At 36.2% G+C, this 22,949-nt stretch overlaps 2 protein-coding genes across 2 annotated transcripts; both read left to right on the top strand.

Moving 5' to 3' along the window:
* The first annotated feature begins 6,597 nt into the window (after nucleotides 1–6,597).
* On the top strand, nucleotides 6,598–9,208 carry LOC110804649 (uncharacterized). The gene has a single exon (XM_022010255.2). The coding sequence runs from the start codon at nucleotides 6,949–6,951 to the stop codon at nucleotides 9,067–9,069; it is 2,121 nt and encodes a 706-aa protein (XP_021865947.2). The 5' UTR covers nucleotides 6,598–6,948; the 3' UTR covers nucleotides 9,070–9,208.
* An 8,193-nt stretch (nucleotides 9,209–17,401) lies between these two features.
* On the top strand, nucleotides 17,402–19,228 carry LOC110804654 (disease resistance RPP13-like protein 4). The gene has a single exon (XM_022010258.2). The coding sequence runs from the start codon at nucleotides 17,402–17,404 to the stop codon at nucleotides 19,226–19,228; it is 1,827 nt and encodes a 608-aa protein (XP_021865950.2).
* The last annotated feature ends 3,721 nt before the right edge of the window (nucleotides 19,229–22,949 follow it).

The raw sequence follows: 22,949 nt of genomic DNA, 5'->3' as shown, positions 1-22,949 counted from the left end.
CGGCCACTTAACTCATGTTTAACTCACCGGAATTAAAATACATGTATGAAAAAAGGAAAATAGAATTATTCCTTGTCCTTCTCTCCATACCTCATCCTCTTCTTTCACCGCCTCCTCCTTTTCTAGCGCCACCGTCATCTCCAACCCATTCAATACTAATTGAGCAGTCGATCATAATGCATATTCTACCCTCTATTTTTTTTCTCCTATTTCTCTTGTTAAAAATAGAAGATTTAGGGTTTTCTCCCAAATCAATTGAAAAAATTGATGCCCCGTAATGGTGAATTGAATTAGATCATCAAAGCACTTAACTCCTTAATATCAACGTTTTTAGCGATTCAATCCTTTCCTACAAGATTTTCACTTTCGAATTGAGCTTGGTTCGAAATCAATGGGTGGTGCAGAAAAGAGAGGAAGTTATTAGGGATGGAGATTTGTAAATTTCAGCGTCGCGGTCTTCCGTAGAGGTGGGTTGAGTAAGGAAGAGCTCCAAGAATGGAGATAAGGGGGGCGTGAAGGTTGCGGTGGGATGGTTGATGGTTAAGATCGAGAGATAGGGATCGAGTGGAAATGTGCAATGTGGAGGGGGCAACCAGGAATCAGGGGCGTCATCAACGACATAAAACTAGACATGAATAGGTTTGAGTATTGTAATTAAGGTAATTAAGGCTGTAATTTTTCCCTGGCTTACTTCTAAGTAGTGGGCAAGCACGTCGTAACAATTACTGAGAACTTCGCATCGTGGTTTGCTTTTCTGGGTTTTCAATTGTTAATATTCGTTATTGTGATTTTGGCTTTTTAGACTTGGTTAGAGAAAGTAGAGTTCTCCAAATTTTGGGTTCTTGATTTACAAATTTGATGTTGTCATTTACTCATTTTTGTTGTGTATGATCAAAAGATGCTAAAACGTCTAAGATTCTACGAAGTATGTTTTAGGAACTAGTGACTTAGCAATATATTTTTTTTTTTTTTTGAGAAGAGTGACTTAGCATCTTTTGATCATACTACATACTATTAGATATCGCTGAATTGTGAAAATTTAGATGAAACTCCATAACTGGAGGAAATGGTGTCAACTGCAGATGGAAAAGGGGAAATGGAGGAGGGATAATGGTAAGAATAGTAAATAATAATTTTATTTTGTACTTTAATAAAAATAAAATATTATTCTTTTATTTCTTAACTCAAGGACCTTTCTTTTTCTTTAACTACGATGGTTAACTTTGATCGGAAAAGGAATATGAGGTCCTAAATGGTGACAAAAAACTTTGAAGTCCTGATCGGTGATTTTTTGTAAAACTTAGACCCCAATCATAGGGTTAACTCACATTTATGTTGTTAAGGGAAGCTTTTGCATTCATGGATCGATTTTGTCTCTAAATATATCCCATATTTAGTAAAAATAAGATTTTGATAGTAAAAAGTAGTTCTAATTTGTAAAAATCAGTTGGAATTAGTACATAAAATATATAATAGTAAATGTAATAAGACCCTGTCCACACGACTATTTTTTTCCTTAAGTATTAATTACAAAAAGAAGTAAAATGAACTTGTGTGAATATTATCCAAAACTCAATTGTGTCATCTAAATCATTAGGAGTTTACTAAATCAATTAATTAAATCATACTTCATATTTCTTAATTAAAGCCGATTAATATTATAAATTTTATTATATTATACGTAGTATAGAAATACTAGGCATATAATCCATTCTAAGGCCCTGTTCTGTTCACCTTATTTCCACTTATTTCAGGAAAAATAATTTCAAATAAGTTCAGATAAGTTCAGTTAAGTTCAGATAAGTTCAGATAAGATAGGTTCAGAAAAATAAGGGTTGACCAAGTACAATTTATAACTAAAATAAGTTTTGATAAGTTCTAATAAGTTCAGATAAGTTCAGATAAGATAAGTTCAGGAAAAATAAGTGAAAAATAAGGTGAATAGAACGCAAGCCAGGGTAAATTTATTTCATTCATTTTTATAACGGCCCGTTTGGTAGCCGGTAATAAATGGTGGGAGTGGGAATGAATCTTAGTGTTATTTGACAAGAAAATAACACCATGATGTCCATGGTAATGAAATTTTGTCTTAAATTTGGTGTTTTCCTTCATAAATTTGCATTCCCACCTAATACCACTTCCCAAATGGCAATGGACGGTAATGGAAATTATAAAGAAAAAGAGATAATTTTGAGTGAACTTGTATTACCATGGGAATGAATATTGATTTTCCTTACCAATTTACATACAAATTCATTCCCATTGACACCATTTATGGCCGCCTACCAAACGGGCCGTAAATGCGCTAATATTAGACATCCCTACCCTTCAAGCTCCTTAGGATTAGGAATGGCAATGGATCGGACTCGGGTCGGATATAGTAAACTCCATATCCGATCCATTTAAAATTCGAACTCCAAAATTGCATCCATATCCAAATCCATTTACAATTCGGACTCTAAAATTGCATTCATATCCATATCCATATCCATTTAAAATTCGGAATCCAAAATTGCGTCCATATCCAAATCCGAATCCATATCCATATCTAAATCCAAATCATGCGTTAACTTTACTTACATAGAACTTGTATTTCTTTATGGTAAGGCGGTCTTCCACAAAAGTTACCTATTTAGAAATCCTATTTCTCATTTACCAAAATCTAATGAGTTTCTAATAAATTACAAATATATGTGTTTTAATCAAATATTAGATAAATTGGGAACTTCCTTTTAAAAAAAACAGTTATGTACGAAAAATAATACACTTTGAAATAATTTCAGGTCGGATTTGCACTCGGATTCGACTCGGGTCGGAGTCTCTGCAGACTCCATATTCGATCCATATCCATTCGCATTCGGATGTTTTTAATCAGATTCGGATTCAGACTTTTTTTTAGCAACATCATTTTGAGGACACGTGTCTCAACCTTATTAATCGTTTTATTTGTTTTTGTTACAAAAAAATAACGATCATTCATTATTCCACTTTATTGCCATTAGTTATTACTCCCTCCGTATTTAAATAATAGATACACTTGACCGAACACGTGTATTAAGGAAAAATAGATAAATGAAATAAAATATAAATCAAGTGGGGTTGGGGTAAATATTTTAATCAAGTAAAATAAGTGGGGCCCATTCAATTTTGGAGGAGTACGTGTGGGTGTGGGGGTCTATGAACTTAATTTTTTAATGTGACTAGGTTAGGTCCCGTGCAACGCACGGATGAGACTAAATGCATTTTGTTTGTTCTGAATAATTTATTTAAACGAAGTTTTTAATAAAATAAAATCATTTTTTATCAACGGATGTTGGAAAAATCAGAGAAAAATATTATTTTATTCGGATAGTAAAGTGATTAGTGCGATTTTAGGAGTTTAGCTTTTCGACAAAAATACTTAAGTTGGGAAAATATAAGAAAAAAAGTTATCAGACAATTATTATATATCATTTTCTTTTAGAATTGAATAATATCCGCAACGTACCGTAACCATACCTGTACCCTCGATCTATCCAACTTTTTGGCTATGGTATTGATTTGATAACCATATCAGTTATAATACCCTATTTTCTATCAGGCTTTCAAGTTTATAAGTAATTTTGTTGGACCCACTTTTTAACACTTGTTTTACATAAAATAAAAATTAAATAATTATTTTTGTTTGGGTATGGTCGTATAATAACACATTTCAGTGTAATTTGATTATTTATTTATTAACTATTGTAGGTAAAGAGTATAATGCATTTTTTTGAAAATTTTATATGAAAATTAAAAAAATATTTTGCTACTTTGATTTTACGGAGTTTCCTTAATAGCTTACTACGTATATTATAGAAACAACAATATAAAAAAACTGTGATTTTTTTCCATTCCTAACATATATGTTCTTCAAATCAGTAATAATATATATTTTTTTATCCTTGTCGTAATACATGACATCATAATTTTTTTTTCATATATGATTTATACTTCTATTATATTAAGTAGAAGGAAAGAATAAGATCGAAGAAAAAAAAAATAAGGAAATCAGATATTTCAAAAGATTCTTAAATTAAAAGTTTTTTTAAAAAAAGAAAAAATTACCAAGGACTCACCAGGACGTGACACGTGTCATTCTTGGTGTGTCTTTTAGTATATAGTAATAGATAGATTATAGAAACAACAATATAAAAAAAAACTGTGATTTTTTCCCATTCCTAACATATATGTTCTTCAAATCAGTAATAATATATATTTTTTTATCCTTGTCGTAATACATGACATCATAATTTATTTATTTCATATATAATTTATACTTCTATTATATTAAGTAGAAGGAAAGAATAAGAAGAAAAAAAAAAAATCAGAAAATCAGATATTTCAAAAGATTCTTAAATTAAAAGTTTTTTTTAAAAAAAAAGAAAAAAAAATACCAAGGACTCACCAGGACGTGACACGTGTCATTCCTGGTGTGTCTTTTAGTATATAGTAATAGATAGTAGGTCATAGGTTAAATTAGATATATATATATATATATATATATATATATATATATATATATATATATATATATATATATAGGGGAGGGATCCGGTGAGAACACCTCCTTATGTGAGAACACTTCTTATGGTGAGAACACTTTTACACTCTCTATGTTCTATATTTGTTCAACAATGTTCTAAATTTTCAAACTCATGTTCTAAATTTATTCAACCATGTTCCAAACTTATTTAACCATATTCTAAATTGGTTCAGCCATGTTCTAAATTTATTCAAGCATGTTTTAATTTTATTCAACCATGTTCTAAATTTGTAAGCTCATGTTCTAAATTTATTTAAGCATGTTCTAAATTTATTCAAGCATGTTCTAAATTTATTCAAACATGTTCTAAATTTATTCAACGATGTTCTAAATTTTCAAACTCATGTTCTAAATTTATTCAACCATGTTCTAAATTTATTTAACAATGTTCTAAATTGGTTCAGCCATGTTCTACTCTTATTCAAGCATGTTTTAATTTTATTCAACCATGTTCTAAATTTTTAACCTCATATTCTAGATTAATTCAAGCATGTTCTAAAATTATTCAACCATGTTCTAAATTTGTAAGCTCATGTTCTAAATTTATTCAAGCATGTTCTAAATTTGTTCAACGATGTTCTAAATTTGTTCAACCATGTTCTAAATTTGTTCAACCATGTTCTAAATTTGTAAGCTCATGTTCTAAATTTATTCAAGCATGTTATATATATATATATATATATATATATATATATATATATATATATATATATATATATATATATATATATATATATATATATATATATATATATATATATTATTTAATTAGATGGTGGGTTGAAAAGTTATTAAAAATGGTAAGTGTATATCCTATTTAAATACAGCCGGAAATGGTAAGTGTATCTCCTATTTAAATACGTAGGTTGTACGTAGTATACTACTAATTCCCGTCTCTTTAATTTATCAAAATTGTATTCCCTCCGTCTCATATTTATAGTCCCGTTTGACTAAAAACACGTGTTTTAAGAAAAGTGGAATATAGTACATTGATAACTGATTTGTATGAGAAAGTGGAATATAGTACATGGAAATAAGAATATGGTACAGTGGAAAGTTTTGTTGGATTTTCAATGCATTTTTAATTATTATAGTACTGGAATAGTGGAAAACTTAATGGCCAAAAATATAAACATGCCTATAATTTTGAAAAGTTTTAAATAGAATCAGGACTATAAAAATGAGCGGAGGGAATACCAAAAATTAGGATCGATACTCAACTTGATTATGCCTAATCAACCGTCCCCTACTTCATCTTCCCCATTTTTCACTTTCCCATGAACACTCCAACCTTAATTATTTTGAATGTCAATTTAATTTAATTCAATCCCCAAATTTTCACCTTCCCATTAACACTCCAACCTTAATTATTTTCAATGTCAATTTAACTCAATCTCCAAATCTTCTCCCCTTTCCTGTAGCATTTATTTAAAATTTAGCCTCCAGTAATAGACTTTTTGACTGATACATTTTGAATTGGTAGATTTAGGGTGTTTTAACTCAACATTTCTATCGTTTATTTTCATGCATGCAATACAAGTTGTAGTACCACCTCCCCCTCTCTCTCTAAGCACGTTGTTCTTGATTTTTCTTAAGCATATTAAAAGTGTGTTGTTTATTTTTCTTGTTTAATTAGTTGCAATTCATTTTACAGAGAAGGAAAATCTTACAATGTATGGTTTTCATGTAAATGATTAAAGATAGGTAAATCGTCATCGATATTTTGAGACTTTAGGTAGGTTTTATTTGTATATTTTTGTTGTTAGAAAACTTACAGTTAGATTAAGTTCTCCTATAAGAAACGTTTTGTCAGTATAGTTCAATAGTTAGAATTTGTTAAGCCTTTCCGTTAATTGGATAATATGAGTATAGTCGTAAACTGTAACAGTTTCAAATTTGTTTGGTCTTTGTACAAATAATATGTTATTGGTGATAATAGGCGATTTAAAGTGGATCTATTTTTTAAGGGAGATGAACATAGCAGAAAAATATAATGGTTTAACAGACAAGAATTCATAGGTGGTAAAGTTTTATTATTGTGATTTAGTTTAAACACCTTCTAACACGTGCTTAAGAACAACATAACTTATAAACTCCACTACACGAACAAGATATGACCAGCCCGTTCGTCGAACAGGCCCAAACACTAGTTCTTTAATAAAGAATGACCAAGACTAATCATGGTAATTAACTAATTAATCATAGTATTGCTGATCTAAAATGACAAGTGGTTGTATTAAAAGTTTTTGAGTATGATTACCCTTTTTTGTTTCGATTTTAAGCCAATTTCTCTGCCTAAAAAGTAAAAATTTACCCAGTTGTAGAATTATTTCTGGTAAAAATTGGTTACTAGTGTTTGGGAAGTAATCCATAGATTGATTAGAATGGAGAAACAAATTATAGAGACTGTGAAGCACCTATGGGAAACATGGGATATACGCATCTTCATGCTCACTAGTCTGTTTATACAGTCCCTACTTGCATTTCTTGCTCCCCTCCGAAAAAGCTGTGCAAGCGGCCTTTTCGGGTTTCTAATGTGGTTGCTATATCTGTCTGCTGATGCAGTTGCCCTTTTCAGCATTGGGCTCATCTCTAGTAGTGAACCTGATACTCCAAGCCGAGGTGGTGCTGGAATGAATTGGGAACTGTTTGTGTTTTGGGCACCTTTTCTTCTGTTGCACCTTGGTGGACCAGATACTATCACTGCATTGTCTCTTGAGGATAACCAGTTGTGGCATCGCCATGCTCTTCAGCTCGTTACACAGGTGATCGTCACCATTTATGTGTTTTCAGTGTCTGTTCGTAGACACAATAATGGTCTTTGGTTTCCTACAGTTCTGATATTTGTGGACGGATTGATCAAGTATACTGAGCGAACGTGTGCTCTGTATTCTGCGAGTACAGAAGTTATCAGAGACTCTCTTCGGGAGCCTGTTCCGCCCAACTATGAAAAGATGGTTGATGAGTATTATTCTGCTGAAAATGCTCATATTCCAACTATTTTTAAGGTGAAATATGGTCCTTCAGAAGGCAGCTCAAAGTCAACACCACGAAGAGATCTTGTTGAGAACAAGGATGAATCAGGTTACAATGGTGAGTGGAATAAAGTCAAGGATAGGGATGATATGATTGAATATGCATTTTACTTCTACGAAAAGTACAAAGGCCTACTTGCAGATGCTTTTTTGAGTTTAAAAGATGATGGGGAAATTCGTGAATATTTCCTCAGTAAACCTGCTGAAGAAGCATTCAGGATCCTAGAGATTGAGCTCAACCTCATCTATGATGTCTTACATACAAAGGTGTATTTAACATATAAGAGACGAGGATGTCTTCGCATTGTTTCCACCTCCTCAATCATAGGAGCCTTATTGTTCTTTATTCTCAAGGATAAGAGCAATTATAAAGGTATTGATGTTGGAATAACATTTGCCTTACTTGTTGGAGCCATTGTCCTAGATGTAGCCGCAATTGTTATGCTTGTACGTTCAGATTGGTGGATTATTGTGGTCTCCCAGCAAGGCATGCCAAAGCTTTTCAAATTTATTTGCTCGCAAATTCTTAGGTGGTCACGATGGCTAAGAAACCCATATCGTATCAGGTCATCAAAATCTATTGCATACTACAACTTGCTAAGACATTGCTTTAGGCCTCCCGCGGCATGGTTCAGTTTCATTTTTATAAAACAGATAAAGGATTTTTTTATCAACGGGCTATATGTGAAGTCATTGTCACGCAATGAAATCACTCTCAAGTTCATTATCAATGAATTGCAAGGGAAAGCCAACCTAGGCACTGATAAAGAAACTATCGAGGAAATATGTTCAGCCAGGGGTAATTTGGTTTTGGAAGATGACTATCTACTTGTTTCCGAGTATTTGCTTCCTTGGACGGTTGATATAGATTATGATGAAAGTTTGCTTATTTGGCATCTTGCTACTGATATTTGCTATTGGTCAACTTGTAAGAATACAAGAGAAACAATTATGCATTGTAAAGTCTGTAAGGAACTCTCTGACTATATGGCGTATCTTTTACTTAGACAACAAGCATTACTATCACAACTTGTGGGTAAATCAGATGTTAGGTTTGAACACACAATCGTGGACCTTCAAGAAGCAGTTAAGAGTTATACAAATAAGAAAGAGACAGTAGAAAACTTGAGCCAAGAGTTTTCTGGTCATGTTGTTAAAAGTGGAATAGAAGAAATTTCAGCTTTAATAGCAAAAGCAAAAGATAGTCAATCTGTATTTCACGAAGCGTGCCGGTTGGCTAAGCAACTAAGCATGATGGGAGATATGCAATGGGAGATAATGAGCAAAGTTTGGGTAGAAATGTTGTCGTATGCAGCGATACACAGCTCAGCAAGATCCCACTTGGCTCAGCTCAGCAAGGGTGGGGAACTCATTACATTTGTGTGGCTACTCATGGTTCATCTTGGTTTCCGGGAACCACTCCAACCAAGTCGTGGTCTCCGCTCTACTAAACTCATTATTCACAAATAACATGTATCACTTCTTTTTCGGCATTTCTTTGATGATCTAATTTCTGTAATGTACGATCAAAGTTTGAATAATTATCTCATCATGTGTATGCTTGCTTGGGCTTTATTGGTCTACAACGATATATCATTTCTTTTTAGACAATGCATCATCGGTAAACATTCTTGTGTTATAAAAACTAATGTAAGCGTAGGACATACCTGATCGAATGGGAATCACAGTATGACACTGGCTTGTTGAACGTTGCCACGGGTTGGTCGCGGACTACGCCGATGTGTTGGAAATTCTCATTGGGAAACACAAAAGGAGAAAAAAGAGTGAAAAATAGAGAGTCACACATTGAAAAAACTCTTCATATTGTCTTTGTTTATTAATTGGGGAATGGATGTAACTCTTGTTTAAGAAAGTGTGAGAGTGGTATGGGTGGACACATAACACGCGCGCTGGGCAGGGCCGGCCTCGGGCCTCGGGCCTAGGTATAACACATTCAGTTCATCAAATCAGATAAGGTTGTTCCAATTTTGGTTTAAATCGCAACATGATGCACTAAGGGAAAGCTAGAAGAGTCTAGGCTAATATTATTATATATGCTAGCATAGGCAGACTGAGAGGAACACTAGACGGTGGATTAGGCGCAAGAGCGTCTTTAGACAACAGGCTATTGAAAGCTCAGCTCCACGCAAGAGCTTTGCTAGATGAAGCAAGGTCGATTGTCAAATATTGTGTAATCTCGTGTCATTCTCATTAATCACACACGTATATATAGTACAACTCAGTTACCTAAACCCTAGGTACACATTAGGTAACATACCATAGTTAGAACTCTACAGAATATTCACAGAATAATATCTAATATCTTAACATATCTTAACATCCCCCCTCAAAGTGGAGCATGTAGATCTCGAATGCCCATCTTGTTCAAAAAAAACTCAAATTGCGCCTTCCCCAACGCTTTGGTGAAGATATCTGCTAACTGAACCTTCGTCGACACGTACGACGGACTGATGATCCCTTCCTTGATTGCATCTCGAATGAAATGACAATCTGACTCGATGTGTTTTGTCCTTTCATGGAACACCGGATTCTGTGCAATATGCAACGCAGACTGACTGTCGCAATACATCCTCATGCCTTGGTCGTGTGTCACCCCCAAGTCGCGTAGTAGTTGTTTAAACCACTTCAACTCACACGTCAGAGCTGCCATCGATCGATATTCTGCCTCAGCAGACGACCGAGAAACAGTATGTTGTTTCTTGGTCTTCCAAGAAACTGGCGACATACCAAGTGACACAAACCATCCAGTCACCGACCGACGCGTCATTGGACACCCTGCCCAATCCGAGTCGCACCACCCCTCCAACTGCAACGCACTGTCCGACCGAAGTAGTATACCTTGACCCGGACACTTCTTCAAGTATCTCACTACTCGCAAAGCTGCTTCCCAATGTGCCTCCTTTGGTGCTTGCATAAATTGAGATAGGACATGTACAGAGTAGGCAACGTCTGGTCGCGTGACAGCCAAATAAACCAGACGTCCGATCAGACGCCTATACTGCTCACCGTCCGACAGGTCTGGCCCGTTTGCCAATGCCAACCTATGATTCTGTTCCATGGGAAAGTCCACAGGCTTTGCTCCCAACAATCCGGCCTCTGAGATGATGTCGATGGCATATTTTCTCTGACATATATAGAACCCTTGACTACTTCGTGCCACCTCTAACCCAAGGAAGTACTTCAGAGCCCCGAGGTCTTTCATTTTAAAACACTCCTTCAAGTATGCCTTAAAACTCTCAAGCGCAAACTTGTTATTGCCTGCGATAATCATGTCGTCCACATAAATGAGCACACTCAGCTGCAACGTACCTTTAGACAGAGTAAAGAGCGAATAATCGGAAAGCGACTGTCGAAATCCATAGTGCGTCAATGCCGTCGACAATTTCTGGAACCAACATCTAGGTGCTTGTTTCAACCCATACAACGACTTTCTCATTCGACACACTTTGTCAAAGTGATTCTTCTGGAATCCAGGAGAAATCTTCATATAGATCTCTTCCTCCAAGTCACCGTGCAAGAACGCATTGTGGACGTCCATCTGATGCACGTCCCACTGTTTGACAGCTGCGACAGCTAGGAAAGTTCGAACTGTCGCCATCTTCGCGGCGGGAGAAAATGTCTCATTATAATCAAACCCTTCCTCCTGATGATTCCCTAAACATACCAATCGAGCCTTCAGTCTCAACAAATTCCCATCCTCATCACGCTTCTCAGTATACACCCATTTACTCCCCAGTGCTTTCTTCCCTTCCGGTAAATTTTCCAACGTCCATGTCCCTTGTTCCTCCAACGCGTCGATTTCAGCAGCCATTGCCTGACGCCACCCCTCATGCTGCATCGCTTGTTTAAAACTCTTAGGAACTTGCCCTTCTTGCAATGCTGCTATATAATGCCTGTGCTTTGACGAAAAACGCTCATAATTAACAAAATATGTGATAGGATAAGGAGTACCTGAGAGTGATGACGCCGTAGGTGTTTTGTCGGAAGTACTATATTTTTCCCGTATTGTATGTATCACACAGTCTTTCAGCTTTGTCGACGGAAACTTCGCACGCTTCCCCCTTCCTAACTCCGTATCCTCCATACACTGCCTTGTCTCACTCTCGTCACTACCCGTCGTCTCCTCTACACCCGTCGGTGAGGAGACGACGTCTGAATCCACTCGACTAGGTGTTTCATGTTGTTGTTCCTCCCTCACAGGAGACGACACTCCCCTGTCGTCGCCACTGGTCAATGACACCCCCTCATCAGCTCCCGGATGCGACAACACTCCTTCAGTATCACCTGTAGGCGGCGACACCCCAGCAGTATCACCTGCAGGCGACGACACGGTCTCAGGACCCGTAGTCCCACTCTCATCCAAACTCCAATGGTCAAGCCCCCCATTACCATCATGCACCAGTGGCAACACATCCGATTCATCTACAAAAGGAAACATCCCTTCATGAAACTTGACATCCCGTGAGACGAAGAACTCATGTGTCTCTAGATCATAAAGTTGCCATCCCTTCCTGCCAAACGGATAACCCAAAAACACACATCGACGACTCCGAGACTCAAACTTATCCCCTTTACACCGGAGATTATATGCATAACACAGACACCCAAACACGCGGATAGGCACATACGATGGTGGTTTACCAAACAACATCTCATAAGGTGTTTTATTGTCAAGGATCGGGGTAGGTGTACGGTTTATCAAGTAACAGGCGGCCAAAATACATTCCCCCCAAAATTTTATTGGAAGATTTCCTTGAAAACGTAACGCCCTCCCAACATTCAAAATATGTTGGTGTTTTCTCTCGACTCTCCCATTTTGTTGAGGCGTCCCAACACACGACGACTCAAACAGAATCCCATGTTGACGAAAATAATTTTGTAAGCAATTGAATTCAGTACCATTATCACTGCGTACTACTCTAAGGGATCGATTAAACTGACACTTAATCATGGCAACAAAATTAAGAAATGTCGATGCAACTTCCATTTTATTACTCAGTAAATAAATCCACACACCTCTAGAATAATCGTCAACAATGGTAAAAAAATACTTTGCCCCACAAGAGGAGGGGGTCTTGTAGGGTCCCCATAAATCAAGATGAACCAATTCAAATGTGCGACTAGCACGACTAACACTAACTGGAAAACTCTCCCTACATTGTCTCGCCCGCGGACATACATCACAAATTGTTTTATTCTTCCTAATCTTATGACTCACATGAGGAAGTAACTGCAACACTTTTTCCGACGGATGCCCCATCCGTTGATGCCACAAGTCGACCACACACTCCACTGCTAGCACACGAACCTTTGGAGCCCCACGGAAAAAATATAGTCCTTCCTGTCGATCACCTACGCCAATCACCATCCTCGTCGAGCGGTCCTGAAGAACACACATTTTGTTAGTAAATTGAGCAGCACAATGTAATTCGTCACTTAATTGAGTTACAGAAATTAAATTGCAGTTCAATTTAGGCACAAATAGAACATTATCGAGCACGAAACCATCCTCCAAGACCACCGAACCATATTGGTTTGAATTTGCAGGTTGACCGTCCGGCAACACAACCTGTTGATTTCTTGATGTCTTGATATTTCTCAGGATTGAAATATCACCCGTCACATGACGTGATGCCCCACTGTCAACAATCCATCGTAAATCAAGATTACCTTGCAACTTGTTTGAAGGTCGTGACAAGATGTCAACTATTTGATGGACTTGCTTCTTCGTCACACCAACAAGCTCATGATTGGTTGTCGTCACTGTACCCTGCGATCCGTCTCCACTCGTCACAGTGGTTGTCGCCCCTCCTGTAGCATTGCTCACGGCATTGGCACGAGCGACACCACTGGTCGACGACGCTGCCCCACGAGCTACTCTGCCTCCTCTAATTGACGTCCTGCCTCCTCGACCAGGCCCTCGTCCACCTCATTTCTTCTCATCCCACCATTCAGGAAATCCAATCAGCTGATAACAAGTTTCTTCCTCATGACCCTCACGATTGCAATGACCAGGCCACAAAATCTGCCACTGGCATCTCCCGACCTCGACCGAGCCTTAGTCTCGACCTTGAACGCCATGACACTCTCCGGACCTCTCGCTGCCTTGGCGCGCATGGTCTCGGTATTCATAACCGTCTGGTACACCTCGTCGAGTCCTGGCAACGGCGATCGTGCTAACAGTTGTGCACGAATGGCTTCATAGTGATCATCCAGGCCAATTAGGAAATAGTGCAGACAATCTTCATCATGAATGTCCCCCACCTGCTTCGCTATATTACACGTACAACCCGCACATACACACCTGGGAACTCGTGCATACAGTACGTACTCCTTCCATACCTTCGACAAGCGGCCATAGTACTCCATGACGCCCTCAGACGCGCCCTGCTTGCAACCACTCAGAGCCATCTTAATATGGCAGACCCTGGTGCCTGACACGACGCAGTACCGCCTCCTCAAATGACTCCACAACTCGTGAGCAATATCAAAGTCCTCTAGATTCGAACGCAAACTCTCGTCAATGGTGTTTGTGATCCAAGACACCACCATCGAATTGACCGCAATCCAATGTTTCATCTTCGTCTCGTCCGTAATGGGCTCCTTCACAGACCCATCAAGAAAACCAAATTTGAATTTTGAAATCATCGAGCGACGAACCGCTTTGGCCCACTCATCGTAGTTCGACGCTCCTCGAAGTTTTACAGGGGTGATGACAATACCGGGGCCGTCACCTGACCCAAGATAGTAGTCCGGATCGACGGTGGCGGCGATTGTCTTTTGTGGTGGCTCCTCGTCGTTACCCATTGTTATGCCCTAGGAATTTGTAACTCCTCAGAACACAGTACCCAACAAGCGAAGGAATTCGATGTTCTCAAACTCTCTCAAACTCGTGCGGAAAAAAAAATCTAGGGTTTTTAACCTAGGCTCTTGATACCATGTCAAATATTGTGTAATCTCGTGTCATTCTCATTAATCACACACGTATATATAGTACAACTCAGTTACCTAAACCCTAGGTACACATTAGGTAACATACCATAGTTAGGACTCTACAGAATATTCACAGAATAATATCTAATATCTTAACATATCTTAACATCGATACTAGAGGCTAAAAAGGAGAATCCATTTGGATGAGATAACACTAGAGTTCTTTATATGGAATTACCGACTCATCAAATTGCACATTACGACTCACATAATCACGACCCGACTTTGGATCTTAACAACAATATCCCTTGTAACCCAGATCATAACCTATGAATACACTCTGAACTAAACTCGGAGTTAGCTTATTTGACGGTTTTGCATAAAAGATTAAAAAAATAGCTTACTTTACCATTTAGATTCAATATCTTTGGGGATCTATAGGTAATGGTTATCAAAATCGTGATTCTACTTTAAATCGGAAGAGACTCATAGAATCAAATTGTAAAATCGAGTCATAGAATCCAGGGGCGGAATTAGGGGGGCTGGCGGGGGCCATGGCCCCCCATGATATGTACAAGTATTAAATAAGCACTTTAAAAGCACATGTCTTTAGAGGTGTAAGGAGTTACAAGGTTTGATTCTTAGCTCCCTTAATTTTATACTTAGTTTTCTTATTTTATTTTTGTTTTTCAATGTTATAAAAATTATATGTTAAAATTTGGCCCCCTATGTATAATTTCTGATTCCGCTACTGATAGAATCCTAACATCCTACGAAAAAGTTTTATCAAGATTTTATTCCAATTATCAAGACTGGACAAAGGTGTACTAGAATCGATTTTTCCAATTAGAAATCCGGTATTATTAGATTCTATTAACAACTTATACTTTAAATGCTCTAACTTTCGTTGACTTTAAAGGCACGTTGTATAGATCTTGAACCGTTGACGGGATTTGCCATTTGGTATTTTCTTATAATATACTACGTATTTTACTTCAATCGAGAAAAAAAAGTTAAACGTTAGAGTAGACTTGAATCATAAAATAGACTTCAAGTCAATAATTTATTAACACATGATTTTTCATATAATACAAATAAGAAAAGTCTAATTAATTCACAGTGCTCAGCGCCAATTGCTCGGGAGAAAAATAGTAAGTTGACAGAAGAATTAACTTATAAAAATAATGGAATAACAAGGGGTTAAAACATGAAATTCAGCCAATTAATGAACACTAACGGGTCAAATTGAGATATGCATGTGGAATAACAAGGGTAAAATTGTAAAAGTCATTGCAAAAATGAAATAAAGTAGAAGTACAAAGTGTTACGAAATAAAACCATTAGAATATCTTATGTCGATGTTTTGATTTACGAACTGAATAATTCGTCGTGTTGTGGCTGAATCACTGCTCTAAAAGACTATTACGCGCTACCCTGGTGCATTAGAAAGCTTGCGGTTGTCCTCAAGGGTTAACACGGCCGCAATAAAGATTGTGTGCACTCACAATGTTCGTTTGGAAACCATAATATTTGGCAAAAAACGGTAAAGAGTTTTAGAGAATAAGAATCAAGGTTTTTGAGTTCTATGGAATATATATTTGAGAAAAACTGAAGGCAATATTATAGCCCGAATTAAGTAATTACAACAGCTGTAAAACGTCTAAGTAATTAAAGGGACTACAACCCACCCCACACCATGGATCGCGAGTAGGCTGGCACGCGCGCGTATGTTTGTGCATCATACCCTTCTTCCCAGTTCCTTAAATAAATACTCCCTCCGTCCCTTAATACTCGCACCGGTTTGACCGGCGCGGAGTTTAAGACATTTGAATTGACTTCTTAATTTAATGGGTGTTAGTTGATAGTGGGGTATTTTTTAATATAGTTAGTGGGAAATGTGTAAGGGGTGGGGAGTAGTGAGTGAAGGGTGTGGATTTTTAAATGATTTTTTTGTAGGAAGTAGGGGTGTAAGTGGGGTAGTAGCTAAGTGTGAGAAATAATATAATATTGATAAAGATTTTCATTTATAGAAGCGGTGCAAGTATTAAAGGACGATCCGAAAAGGAAAGTGGTGCGAGTATTAAGGGACGGAGGGAGTAATACAGTCAAACCCCCATATATAAAGAAAGAAGGAAGTTCGTATACAATAATATAACTACAAAATTATTCATTAATTAGAGATGGATTTTGAGACTGATACAATAAATGTCTCAAACTTGAGACAAATTACTAAAATTTCGTCTCTAAATTAAAATTTAGATGGAAATGCATGTATATGGAGTTTCAAAAATTCCGTGTCTCAAATCCGTCTCTAAGCATCATTTTTAGATGAATTTGAACTAAATGGAGACAATATTACTCGTCTCTATAAAATGATTATTTTGTAGTGGTATTTTATCAATGTGGTTCCGAAACTTTTTCCTTTTTTTTTTTTTTCAACAGAGTTTTTAACACATTGGGAAAAAAAATTAATGGAGTGATTGAGGTGTCAATTTTTTTTGTATTTCAAGTTTCACCCTTTCCTAGAAACTGTTGAATTGGTTAAAATTCAATTCGTATTCGATTCTTATTTCAACGTGTCACCCTTTTTATTTCAAGTTTCACCCATTCATAAGTCTTTTTTATTAATGAAGTGATTTTATCATTAAAAAAAATGTGTTTGAACTCTTAATTACCGATGCTGTTTTTAGTAGACTTTAGCCTTGTGCTTGGTAGTTTTGTGCTTTTTTGAACCATAATTGCAGGGTTATGTTCTATATTGGTTGATCAATCTATTCTTTACATTGCCAAAAAATACATTCCATATTTGTTCAAAATCCCAGATTACTTAATATCTAGGCAGTTGAACATGTCGCAAGCTGAAAAGCCTTGTCATCTTTCTGTTCTTGTCAGCCATGGTTGTAATCTAGCAGCCTTACTGCGTAAGAAGAGACAACGTAGTGGGGGTTGGATGAACGAGACTGCAACGACGACGGATATTGATCCTGAGAAGATTGTGGCTGACATTACACACATATTGGAAGAGTTTAAAAAGGGCAAACAGTCCTTGGAAGACAAAGGTCTGTCTAAAGTGATTCGAAGAATTGGAGGCATTTTTCGAGAACTCATCAAGGATGAGCCGAGCAGTAAGAATTTTTATGGGAAGCTTGTTGAGGAGATTGACGAGGGGGTGAATAATCTTATCAAATCACCAAAGAAGACTTCTTCTTCTGTGATTACTTCTCCGACTGCTTCTGCATCAGTACGTGATTCGTTTCAGTATCAAGTTAATCAAAGAGAATATGTAGAGCTTGATTCTGAGGCTGCGTATGAAAATCTTGACAGAAGGGAACGTATTTGTTTGTCTTTTTGCCACTCTTTTTTCTCCACATTTGTCAACTCCGTGGAAATAAATAGGAGAGAGTTGATACATTGGTGGATTGGGTTGGAGATCATAAGTGACCATCTAGAAGGTGAGAAAGTTCTGCGAAATCTTGTGGCCGAGGAGCTTCTAGTGCACCCAGTCAATGATAAAGGAATAACGCTATGCAAAAGGTACACTATGCCCTACAAGTCGAAGAGCATGCCTGAGAATGATTACAATTACATTGGAACACAAAAGGAACATCTTTTTGTTTCCTCCACCCAGAAAATAATACCCCAAGGGATCACAAAGCCATATGTTTACAAATTAGTGTTCGTGGGAGCTATTAATACCACTGCGTACACCCTCAATGCGAGGCTGTTTGACTGCCTCTTGAAGTTAAAGAATGTCAGATTGGTACACCTTGGTAGTTGGCACCAGGACATGGATTACATTGTGGTGGAAGACATGATTATTAAAATGAGTGCTTTCAAGGAATTGAAAGCTGTAAGATTCCTAAGCCTGCAAGGGATATCAAGACTGCAAGAGCTGCCAACTTCAGTCTACAGCCTCACCAATCTGTTGATATTGGATCTGCGAGCTTGTCAAGACTTAAACAAGATTCCTAAAGGAATTGAGTTGTTGAAATACCTCCAAATCTTGGACTTATCCCAGTGTTATGAGCTTCATTTCATCCCAAGGGAGATCGCGTTGCTGTCTGAGCTTAAAGTTCTCAAAGGGTTTGTGATTGATCAACTAGATTCCTCTAAACTGGCAGCTTTTTTCAAAAAGAAGAAAAGTTCATCATCATGTCCATTTACTCATTTATCAACCCTGAAGAAACTTCAAAAGTTGAGTATAAGGACTAGATTAATCAACTTTCCATCGAGCAAAGATGTGGAGACTCTATACGAAATGAAGGAGCTGTATCAACTAAAAATCACTTGGGTGCGCGGCAGCAGATCAAATTCAGAAACTCCTCTAAGTGAGGATAATCAAATAAAACGATTTCCAACAAACTTGATAAAGCTAGTGCTGCAGGCTGCACCAGAGGCCATAGCGTCAAGACTGTTGGGCCTAATTGCTAACAGAAGCAATAATCGCCTCCAAAAGCTCTACGTCAGAGGTGGTGGATTGTGGAAGTTAGATCACCAAAGATATTGCTTCCCTAATGTTAAGGTAATACGATTTAGATATTTGCCAAAACTGCATATGAATTGGTATCAATTTAAACTGTCATTTCCGAAGCTTACTCGACTAGAGATCTTCAATTGTCCACACCTTATCTTTTTCCCTTCTGATGAGAATGGTGTATGGGAGGAAGACTCATAGTTCATAACTCATAATCAAAATGTCATAATTATTAATTACGTAGTATTATCTACGCATGTTTTGAAATTTTGTTGTAACTCTTCACTACTGCAAGAAGAGAGTTTCTTAATGTTATGTACCATTTTATTCGAGTCCAAATTTAGTGCAGATTGTGCAGCAACGGATTCATATATATCTGCTGCAAAGGTTCACCACCCAAATTCCTTATAATTTTTTTGGCAATAGAAGGAAATGTATTGAGGATCTTGTCGTAGTCAATATAATTTGTTATGTGATACAAATTTACCGTAAGGCTATCGATCTCAAACAAGTATATATACGTACAAGTCTACAAAACATTTTTAAAAATAGGAACACAAACTTGATTACTACTCCCTCCGTATTTAGGTAAGAGATACACTTGTCTTTTCTGACCGTATTTATTTAAGAGATACACTTGCCATTTTTAGAGCAACTCCAATGGTTGCATTTAGGGACTTGCTTGCAATTTCCAAAACTTTCAAGCAAGTAGCTAAACCATTGGAGCTATTTTGTTAAATTAGCTACACAAAGCAAATTTGCTCTACCAAGCTAATTAGCTTGGAAAAAAACAACTTTTTTTCCTAATTATTAGAAATGTAAACGTAAGAATAGAATAAAAAAAAGGTAAAAAAAGAAGTTAAACAAAACCAAGCTACTTGCTAACCATTGGAGCAAGTTATAGCTAGAAAATATTGTTGCTTGAAAAATTGATGTGGCATACCAAGCTACAATGATATTAGCTAACCATTAAAGATGCTCTTAGTAACTTATCAACCCCACAATATAATTAAATAATAAATCTAATTTACCCTATGACCCACCATCCTATTAAACAAATAATTTCATAAACCCAATCCACCTCCCACCCCACCAAAATGACATGGTCCCCACTTGTTTACTTATTAAAATATCTACCCAATTCCACTTGCTTTATTATTTTATTTCATTCAATTCTCATCTCTTAAATAAATACGGAGGGAGTACTACGTATTTAAATAATTTGTTGGTACAAACAAATTATTTTAATGCTAATCAAGTTTGTAATCAACTTTTTATTTTTTTAACAAACTAGTTTAGGACCCGCGTCACGCACGGTAATCCAAAATAATGTAAAAGGTACATTTAAAAATTTAATTTGTAACATTAATTTTTCCATACCACTAAACTTTTTAAATATAGCTAAAGTGGAAGAAGTGGAATAAAGTATATATGCATTAAATAGACCATTAAAAAGTAAATAGCGGATATTATTTTGAAATAAGTGAATATGGTTTGTCATATCTTGTAGTTATATGTAATTAATAAGCTTAAAAGGCACCAAGTTATTAAAGCTCAAAATCTCGCTAATTATGAGGCACCAAGTTATATAGCTTAGTTAGTTCTCCGTATCAAAATCTAAGGAGATTATAAATTAAACATTTTTGTTATACCATCATTCTCTATGACCACAGGGATCATAACATTAAAATTGATTATAAGTCTATATAATCGTTTTTTTAGTATTTAATAAAAAAATGTAAATAACTTAGTATTAAAATTAACTAAAACATATAATTGTGGTTAGCTAGTTTCATCTGGCTAATGATTAGAGTTGTACTTACTCTTTCAAAAATAAAAAATGTAAAATTTTTGTGAAATACATTGAAACGGGAGGTGAAATTGGGAGAGAACAATTGTGTGTTTTATTCCATGAACAATAAGGTATATATACATACAATAGAATAGGGTTTGCTTGGAGAACAATAAACCCTAGATCTAGAATGTTCCAGAAAGATACTAGGGGTATAATGGACATCCACATAATATTTCATAACACTCCCCCTTGGATGTCCATTGTTGAAGATTATGCCTCGTTAAAACCTTACTAGGAAAACCCTGTGGGATAAAAACTTAGTGAAGGAAAAAGAGTACATCGTTCTTCATAATACGCTTGAGATGTTGCCTCATTAAAAACCTTACCAGAAAAACCCAGTGGGACAAAACCTTGGTTAAGGGAAAAAGAGTGCAACGCGTATTTCTCCCCCTGATGAATACATCAATTGAGATTTTCTTGTGCGATCTATCCAATATTGTTGAGTAGCTTCTCAAATGTAGCAGCATGAAGTTCCTTGAAAATTGATTCTCCAAAACTTAACTTGAATCTTCAATTCTCCACTTGAACAGATGAGGTGAATATTTCTATCTCCAATGTTTTGAAAATAATACATGTAAGATCATGTGCTTTTCTCTATCTCATTCGATACATTTGTTTTCGATTTTCCCGATAAATAATATAATAATTCTTTAGCTTCACCTGAGATAAATACATTTTCTTGTACATGATATTACAAAACTTATCCATACATATTGGACATATATACCTTCTTCCGGAGGTCATAAATGGTAGTTTTCGGTCAATATTGATCAAACTTTCTTTCGTCATACTTTCATGGCAATACCTGATAAATAACAATACCATCGTCCAACTTGGAGGTATAATATAGCTAATAATGTTATTTATGGTTCTTCGGGACCATAACATAATATCCATTGGGAGAATATTACATACTTTATCTTATATTTTAAGATGATTCATATTTGTACAAGAATTCTTTCATGAATAAATTAATATGTATATTTCAAAACTCTCAAGTACTCAAACTACAGGTTGAGACGACATTCCAAAAACACTCTTTTAGAGTTTTGATAATATCTCATCAATATTGTCACATTCATATGCAAAACTTAAAGGATTTGATGTTTATGAACATCATGAATAAGTTCTTCAGGAACTTTTCTTATTTGCATGATTCAAAACATACTATTAAATCAATATTATATTTCTTTTGCAACTACTAGCTAGAGCTGTCAAAAATCGACCCGACCCGAAAACCGACCCGAACCCGACCCGAAAATACTGGGTCCTGAACAAGATTATGTGACCCGTAACCCGATTTTATCCGAACCCGAACAACCCGAAAAGGAATGGGTCAAAACCCGCCCGAACCCGTTTTAGACCCGACCGATTGAAAATCATTGTATTTATAGTAATAAATGAGATTATGAGAAAATTTAAGCATAAAAGACACATTGTTTTTACTATTGTTCTGTGTAATATGATTTTAATTTGAATTATACGCCATTTTATGATTGAATTTGACAAAATATAAACTTTCGTAGGAAAATTGTTAACTTGTGCCAATATTTTGTATATTTTTCACCTAAATTAATGAAAATATAATGCGCGTTTTAAAATCTCTCAACCCGTTGGGTCGACCCGAACCCGAAAGTTCTGGGTCTTGAACAAGCATTTGTAAACCCGAACCCGAAAGTGACCGACCCGATTCAACCCGAACCCGAAAGTAAATTTTTATAACCCGACCCGACCGACCCGTTTGACAGGTCTACTACTAGCCCAATGAAGCAGGAATCTCATCTTATAAATTTTCATAAAGTTGCACATCCGTCTTACCATTATTTGGATTCATATTTCATATACGACATCATAATAGTTTTGAAACATGTTATATGAAATTATAACTAGATAATTCTATATCATACCATGATAAAACATAAAACAAACTAAATGTATGATGAATGATGCATTTACCTATTAACTACATATGTATATGAATGTAGGACTCAAATGCAAAACACTGTACAGTGTGGATATTTCAAATCCATAACTTGTTGGATTTCAGGCCCATGAGCTCATTTTATC

The sequence above is a fragment of the Spinacia oleracea genome, chromosome 5 (assembly GCF_020520425.1).
Source record: "Spinacia oleracea cultivar Varoflay chromosome 5, BTI_SOV_V1, whole genome shotgun sequence".
Taxonomy (NCBI): domain Eukaryota; kingdom Viridiplantae; phylum Streptophyta; class Magnoliopsida; order Caryophyllales; family Amaranthaceae; genus Spinacia; species Spinacia oleracea.
Note: the sequence above shows the minus strand (reverse complement) of the source record. Positions and strands in the feature narration are given on the sequence as shown.